This window comes from Balaenoptera physalus, assembly GCF_965194825.1.
Source record: "Balaenoptera physalus genome assembly, chromosome: 10".
Lineage (NCBI taxonomy): Eukaryota > Metazoa > Chordata > Mammalia > Artiodactyla > Balaenopteridae > Balaenoptera > Balaenoptera physalus.
The window spans coordinates 50,110,494-50,119,340 of record NC_138889.1 but is presented as its reverse complement, the minus strand read 5'-3'; the positions used below and the strand labels follow the sequence as shown (position 1 = coordinate 50,119,340).

Here is an 8,847-nt window from a genome sequence, read left to right as displayed (position 1 = left end):
GAAATGCATGAAAAGGCATAAAAGAGAAAGCAAAGTCCTTGAAGCCAGGGACTAATTCATCTCTATATCATGCAAAAATTCATCAGACATCCAACACTGTCATATGTAACACGGTCACTTCACAAATGCTCTTGTTAATAGCCTGTTGATTTTGAGTCCCAGTTCTGCTGTATGAAAGGAAGCAAACTACTTTACCTCTGTGAACTTCACTTTCCTCATCTGTAAAATGGGAGTAACAATTTGTCCCTCACAGGGTTGCCTATGCCAGTTAAATGGGAAAATGCATGTAAAACACTTAGCCAAGTCCTGGCACACAGTGCTCAATCAATGTTAGTTATTACCACTAGAACCACTAGCTACCACAGTCTTTTAAAACTCACTGTACTTGAATAAACACTCAAACTGGGATTCTTCAAGGAAACCTAGTATTCTAGTAACCAAACCTCACGTGTTATTTTAAAAGCAAAGTTCCAGCCACTTTAGGCTGAGCCTCTTCAGCTCTCTTGGGAAAAGTTATTCTCATTTGTTAACCCCCCTTTAGGGTTTTCAGCAGTTTCAGCATGCAGTGAGGCCACAGAAGAGCACATACGCATTTTTAAGCTGAGATGGGGGCATGAACAGTGGGGCAAACTTTATTCTCACTTGATGAATCTGATGCAATATCTTCTAGACTTTTGGAAGGCATTTTCCTAGCAGCACTCCTTTCCAAAGTTTTCAAAACAGGACTGGGTTCTTCTTCTGAACCTGTTGCAAGACAAAACCGATGAATACTGCACAAAAGAAAAAAGAAAACAACCAAGCTCTTAATAATCAACGGACACTGAAATGGTAGGTTGAAAGGAGGCATTATGCCATAAGCCTCTATACTTTTATTCACTCTATGAAGCACTCCAACAGAAGAAAATAAAATTTCTCCACTAAAGAATATTAGTATATTCTTTAAATAACTTTCCTGGTCAAGAAATATTTGTAAGCATAAATGATACAGAAACAAGATTAACAAGATTCCCACATTAATAGAAATGTGCTCTCTTAGTCTTTTACACCTCTATTTTAGGCACATGATTTGTTCTGTGCCAGACTTTGAATCTTTCCCCTTCACTTCTAGCTTTTGAAGACAGCCACAAAATGGTTTTAGGAGCATTAAAATAATTAGCTGAAAACCATAGAAGGCAGGATTCAGATGTTTTAACATCTGTGTATAATTGGGTGCACAGATGGGTAAATTCTCCAGATCAACAAATGTAGGCTTTTTGGGTTTCATGAACTGGTGAAATTTCCAACAAAATGTTGGGTAATGACATGAGGTAGTCAACTTTTTATTTTACTAAGGCATTTGGCAGGGGGGTGGGGGGGGGTGGGGGGAGAGGAAGGTCTCTATTATCTACTAATGCCTTTATTTTATAAAAGGAAAGGCATTTTAGGACCACAAGGAAAAAAGAAAAAAGAAAAAGGGCATAACCAGAGAATGAGAACAGTTCTTTAAATACATCTAATTTTATAAAAGTTTTTCTCTAGATAGTCCTTAATTGTTCCATTTTGACAGTGGAAACTCCATCATGGATAAGCCCTGGTCTGAGTACTCTCATTCATCACTGTTGTAGTCTCAGTGACTAGAACAGTGGCTGGCAACAGGCACTTCGAAAATGTTTGCTAAATCAATGAATGATTCCATTAATGAGTCAGTGAATTTGGGAACTACTTCTCTAGACAATACTTTCCTGAAATGCATCCCAGTTCTGCCCAATGTTAATAGGCATTCTCCAGTAAATGGATCCTAAGATGAATTAGATTTGGGATGCTCTGTGTTCAAACTTAAAAGCGTTCTTACTGCAGACCTTCTCAGTGACTTTAATACGCTTTAGTGTACTAATCATGTGCACGATCTCCCAGCATTCCCTCCCCCCCTTTTTAAAGGAACATACTGAGGTATTGGTTGGTTAAGAGCTCAGCCACAAGTCAAACATGTTAGGCTGCTCATCAAAATTATGGTGCCTTGTTGTCAGCTTCTTCCCTACTCTCACTCCACCCCCACCCATTTATTTAAAAAATAATAATTTAGGTTAGAAGATACAAAACTATGTACTATTTTATACCTCCTACTTGGCTTATAATTTTAAAATATCTTCTCTGGGCTCTGTCTGTCTGGGTAGTTATTTATATTGATGATTTCTTTTTTAGATAGGCTTTTTTGCTGTTCAATCAGTTATGCTGGTATACTTTAACACAGCCATATACATTAAGCAATAGTCTGTAAAGTAAGTGCAAATTTACAAGTCCTTCACCTCCTATAGGTCAATTTGCCCTAGTAACTCATGGGGTAGCTTAGTAAAAGTCTGCTTCAACAAGTTTAAGATGTTGCCTTACACTCTTGCATATGTCTGGTTTGAGAGACTGGTATTTCATTTTCCTTTTCTCACCAGTTACAAATGTTAAAGGGGCTTCAGCTTGATTAATTAGGATTAAAGGTAGATTCTTCGGTCAGTTTTCAATAAGAGGCCCTACAACTACTTGCAAAGGAGCCCAAACCTCACAAATCAGCCACTGAGTAAAGCTCATTTGTTCTCATTGAGACTGAAGGGAGCTAGAAAATGACAAATACTATTAATTTTCTACTAAGGAAGGTGATCAACATTAGTTGTTGTGCAATTTTGGTTAAAATGTTCCAGCCAGACAGCATCCTTTATCATTTCATCACTCTAATCAGCTAACTTCTAATCCCTATTTGTTCCTGGGTTTCTCTCCCAAAATAGCCAGGTTGCTCAGAATAGCAAACTGAGACAAGCCCTATCTTTTATAGCCTGGCTGAAACCAGAAGCCAAGTCCACTTAGGTGAATATGGTAATTGATTAAGCTCTCCATCCACTTAGCTAAGGCTGGAGCCAAAGAAATGCAGCAGGCCAGGCAATGCCCTTATAGGTGGAATCAGGTGAGGTCATCAGACTGAGGCATACCCTAGAAGGCGAGAATCCTGCAGATAATTGCAAACAAGAGGGAGAGAGTGGCAACAGAAACACCACAGCCCAAGGTATCTAAGGGAAACTTCCAGCCTTGCACTTTGTTCCTGGTACTTAGCCACTAATGTGGTAAACTACTGCTCTTAAAAGGGAAATGTGTGACCAATATGGGAGTTTCTTGCCACAAATCTTACTAGAGACTCCTGTATGGACTGCCAATTAGGAAATTCTAATTAGTTCCAAGAGGAAAGCACACTTGGATGTTTTAGAGGTACTCTCTAAACCCCAAAAGTTCTTTAAAAAATATTTTTGAAACCTAAAAATTCTATCATTGATCACTGAGAATAAAGTCAGATTCTGAAACACTGCCTGATGGGTAAAGCTATCTCTATGTAACTCATTTGATTATAGAATATAAAAGGAAATGTAGTTTTTTATTAAGAAAATCTAGGGAGAACTGAAGTACAAAGAAGAATTTAGTACTATTTGGGATTGTCAAATTAATCCCAATTCTAAAAACTACACCATCCTTTATGTCAGCATTACATAAATCAACTCATTAACCAATCAGTTAAAAACTTCAAAATGCTCACTGGAGGTATTTCTGCAGCTTTCTGCCTTAGAAATGATGTTTCCATCTGAAAAATCAGAGTCAGAGAAACCTTCTTTTTCTTCCTTTTTCTCTTGTCTCTTATATGGTGATGCCAGAATCAATTCAACTTTACTTATTTTTGTAGAGTTTTCTTTGTTTGTCAGGAGAGGAATGGGTTGCCTATTTCTGGGCACGTTAATTGCTTCAGGAGCCTCTTTGAAACCAAGCTCCTGAAAAGCCCCTTCTCGAACTACTGCAACCTCACTTTCATAATTCCTGTCCTCTGGGGGTTTTATAGTTTCAGTGGTCCCTATTTCATGGTCCACAGAAAGTTGTGAGGTTCCAGGGATCTCAACCCCACTTTCAAAACCACAGAGATCTATTGGTAAGTCAGTCACAGCTTTGTCTCTTCCCCACACTTTATCACGTTGACTGACTTGAGATTTGAAAACATTACTCTTAAGTTTCATTTCCGAGGCCTTTGAGCCTGTGCAGTAAAAAGAGGGCACTTTCCCCAAGAACCTGGCCTGCTTTGACTGTGAAGCCTCCTTCTCAGGAGTTTCTTCCTTCACTGACACTTGCAGCTGATAAGAAGGACCATTAGATGATTCTTTAAGGAGTTTCTCAAAGCCAATCTCAAAAGCACTCCCAGTAATTGATGGAGTCTCAGGCTTTTCTACTGTTTCTTTTATTTCCTTAGGATGGAATTCAGAAGCAGCTTGCCTGGGCACCTCAGTACTACCTATTAACTTTGATGAATAAAGAGTCCCTGTATCACTGTGATATATTGAGCAGGGGGTTTCCATTGTTTCCTTCAGTAGTTTTTCTAAGACAGCACTGAATTCAAGGAGCTCTGATTTAGGCTGAATAATTGTTTCCCTCACAATTTCTGTCACTTCCTGAGATAACTCTTTGCCATACTGAGCAACAGTAGATGCAGATGAGCTAAGGGTTTGTTCTGATGAAGGCATTTGGGCAGCTAAATAAGATCCAACTTTATGAGTTTTATCAGGAACTACACTGAAGGAACACAAATCCTTTCTGTCTGGAACTAGGCTGTCCATTGTAGTCTGTGGTGGGATAACTCCCAGAGAATTTGAGGGGCTACCTTCTACCTGTGCACCTTCAGGAAATTCTGCTTTTACTTCTCCAGAAACTACTTCCCTCCCAACTGGATAACTCAACCAAGCTTCTCTAAGTAGCTTTTGTAATACAGCCTTTACATCATTCAGCGCAGGTTGGATGGAAGAAGAACTTTTTCTACAGTCTCAGAAATTTCCCTTTGAGAAGGTACTGCCTTATTCTGAGGAGCAAGATGGGCATCCTTAGAAGAAGGCATATCTTGGGGAGTGCTGGCCACATCCCCAAAAGAACCCTTTCTGTGGTGATAGGAAGGCTGATCCAATGGGTAAGAACCTTCTGCAGCCATCTGAAACAAGTCCTCCGTGTTTATCTGGCACTCACCACTTTGAGCTTTCTGGGAGAGAGCTGTATTTCCCAAAGTTTCTGCCTCTGGAAAAGAAGCTATTATCTCTCTCTGATAGGCTGATGTGTTCTGACTCCATTCTATCCCTTTTTCATAAACTCTACTCTCTTCAGACTCAGAGTTGATCCTAGTGGTTGCCGGTTCACATTCGGTTTGCAAGGGAGAGGGTGGAGTTCCAGTTGCTTCCTTCAGCAGTTTGTCTAGACTAGCAGTCAAAGTGTTCGAATTGACCTTTGGAGGAGCTACTGTTTTGTCTGTATGCTCATTAATGATCTCCTTAGGTCTTTTGGCTTCTTCCTCAGTATCAGCAAAATCTGTCTTTCGAGGCCTTGTCTTATTTTCAGAAATACCTGGTTCAAGCGCTTGTTTTTTATGAACTTTTCCACCAGAGGGCTGGATGACTGGTGATGAGGCTTCTGAAAGCAGCTTCTGTAAGCTGTCATTAAATGTGTCTCTGTAGTCTTTAGACAAAACACTTGTTTTCACGATGGATTCTTGAATCTCTTGAATCTCTCGGTCAGAGTAATCCTTTTCTTCCTTGAACACTGGAGTAACAAACCCTTCTGTATTTTTTCCCATGTTTTCCTTTGATGACTCATATCCTGGCAACTGATGAGTGAACTTTCTGGGTGGTCTCAATGGAAATGTGGTTTCATTTGGTAACACCTGGAGTGTGCCCTTTGAATTTAATTTCTCTATTTCTTCTCCTGCCGGAACTTTTTTCTGGCTTAGAAGCGTCTCTCTTTCATGGGTATTTTTTCCTGATGATTTAATGTCACTGAATTCTTTGTGTTTCTGGCTATTAAAAGGCACAGAATTTTTTTGGCTTGTGGTAGTATTCTTCTCAATATTATCTTGACTGTTTGGATTGGCTCCTAAGTCCCAAAACTTTCTCAAATTCTCAAATTGAGAGTGATTGTAGACCTGTTCTGTGTTGGGTTCATCCATTCTTTCTTTTAGGGATATAACTTTAAAGTTGGGATTCCATTCACCAATTAGAGATCTGTCTTTCTCCAAAGAGGTATGTATTTCACTCCCAACATTTGAAGGAAGTTGCAGTGGTGGCAGAGTAATGTCCTTTTCATAATGCAAACTGTCTGTCACTGGTAATCTTATAGGCTCAGTTGTCATATTCTGAAACAGAGACACTTTACCTGGTTGGTCAGCTGAAGGATCATTTTTGGATGGACCTGATATTTGGGGCCTGGTCTCTTTAGTTTTACTTGAGGAATAAAAATGGCAGAGATGGGCTGCTTGATCATCCTTATCTAGGACCAGTTGTTTGGCAGTGACTTGATTATTATATTTACTACAGCCCGTAGATAAACTGTCCATGGACTTCACAGGCTGATATGCTTTAGCAGAAAGTCGTCCCTGACTAAATGAAGATGTCGGTTCTTTATGAGTTAAGTTAGCAGCAGTTCTCTCACCTTCCCAAAAGGATATTCTGTCACTCACTCTTTTGTATTTCTCTCTTTGCACTTGCTTCTGGGGAACCTCACCTGCTTCTTGTAGTTGGACCTTAGGCTTCTTCCAAGGAGATTTATTGTTGGTAGCCTCAGGGGGTGACTCAATAGTCTCTGATTCTGAAGAAGCTTTTAGGATGTAACTATCTCTTCCTTTGCTCTCTCTCTCTGCCTTCACATTGTCTTTAAAACTCCGTTGTTCGATAACTGTTGAAGACTCAAAATTCACTTCTGACTTTCTTCTATTTTTTTCATAAACACAAAGCTTGGGCTCTTCTTCACCTAAACTGTCAACATCCTTAATGTTGCATGGAACTTGATCTTCTGCATGAGATCCTTTGCAAACACTGTAGGAATAGTTATTGGTTGGAGGAAGTACCTCAATTCCTTCTCCTACATTTTTTGAACCTTGGCTATAGTCCACAGTTTTATTCTCTTGATTTGGACTGGAGATTTCAAATGGTTGCAGTATGCCTGGACTTTCCTTGCCTTGTGGGGACAAATTAATAGATTTGGGTTTGATATTCACATTTTCGCCATTTCCAAAAGGCATATTTTCCTCTACCTGGAACGTTGAATCAGATCCCACAGGTGTCAATTCAACTTTGGTGGATAACAGAGCCTTTGAGCCATTTTCTTTTTGACTGGTATCATCTGTCACCAAGCCAACAGCAATCCGTGACTTTGAGTCTGTTTTTTCTTTGGGCTCTATTTCTTGGGAATATTGGAGAGATGATTTCTTGTCATCTGAATGAGAACTTCGGTTCAACCAGTCTAGGACTTTAGATATGGAATCATCGGTTGTCTTCCTTATGTCAGTGGCATGTGGACCAGAGCATGAGGACGTCTTAGCTTTTAGGGACTTGAGAAGAGGGGGCTTACCTTGCTGATGGTCTCTAGAACTGCGATCTGGCACCTGAGATGACTCAGGCTCAACGTGAGACAGTTCATCTGCAACATAGAAATGCTTTTCTGAATAAGAAAAGAGAATGCTTAAAGAATTATTATTCAATCACTCACATTATCTTTTAAAAGGCACTTTGTATTTACATTTTCTATACCTTTAGCTGTTTATACCAGCATTTATCAGGAGTTATAATGTAAACCATCCTAATTAAGATATTCTACCAAAGATGCCCTATAACAGTAAAGGAAGGTAAACATAGGCCCCTGGAAGTATGGGGTGTAAGCCGAATTAGGGAATTTCTTTCAAGTGTCTGTTTTATTCTAAAAAATCAAGTAGATTTTGTATTCTGACCCATGTTACATTTTAAATATTAATTTTTCTCAAAGCTTTGCATAAAATAGACACTCCAGGAAGATACATCATGTTGATTTTATGACGCCACCTATCTACTGGCCCACTCATAAACCCTAGAGAGGACTTATACTCAAGTTCGAGAAACACAGACTTAGAAGATTTCAGGAGATGGAAAAACAATGTTCAAGGAAGATTAAACAAGGAGTTCCCTCCAAAACGTCAGAATGGCACAAGGAGGATATCTGCATCCAGGGGCCTTACTTACTCCTGGTATACTGAACCAGAATCTCTGAAGATGGGGCCCAGGAATCTTTCCTACCAGCTACCCCAGTGGTTGTTTTACATACTGCAGTTTGAGGACCATGGTCTCAAGAGGCTCCTCCATTATCCCCTATTTCCCTTCTACAATCTGTAAGCTGGAGATAGTCTCTGTGAGACAAAGTAAAATGAGGACTGATGGAGAATGGGATTTCTACCTGTTCCCTGATGTTTGCCAACCAATGGCTAGGAGGCTAGAGAAGGACATTTAAATTCTTTCTAGGCTACCAAGAAAGTAGGGAGAAATTATACTCCAATAAAGATGTTAAAAAAAAAAAAAGAAAAAGTAAGGAGAGACCTTTCTGAGCTTTATTCACAGGGCACATGGCACATGTAGATGAGGGAACTCAGGCATTCTTTCCCTTTAGTTAAGACTACAGGTGTTTCAGCAGTTCTTGCTCTTCCTTATAAATGCTAAGCTACACAATACATGTTCTTGAAAATTACGTGAGCTGAATTTTTATGACGTTAGCTACAGCTGAAATGCACCAGAGGAGATGTCAGTTAATAAAATTATCTCTTTAATTTTAATCATCAACTCTGGCTAAATGTAAAAACAACAAAGGCTTATACAATAATTGGCACATAGTGGATACTAGTTTCCTTTCATAACTACACATTATACTATTAAATATATGTCAGTAATGATAAAGTTCCTTTGAGAAATCCTTAAGAATTCTTTGTAAGTCTGTTTAACAGAAGACTAACAATGAAAAAAATGCTTGTACTACACTGTTAGTGAAAAAAGCAGTCTGGACAGTATAAAC

The 8,847-nt window shown here is 39.3% G+C and overlaps 1 protein-coding gene across 1 annotated transcript in view; it reads right to left on the bottom strand.

Moving 5' to 3' along the window:
• Positions 1-8,847, bottom strand: part of SYTL2 (synaptotagmin like 2) — a 77,220-nt gene that overhangs the window by 22,758 nt on the left and 45,615 nt on the right. The window contains 3 exon segments of the mRNA XM_082410108.1: positions 643-744; positions 3,551-4,792; positions 4,795-7,452. Coding sequence (XP_082266234.1) covers positions 643-744; positions 3,551-4,792; positions 4,795-7,452 — 4,002 coding nt within the window.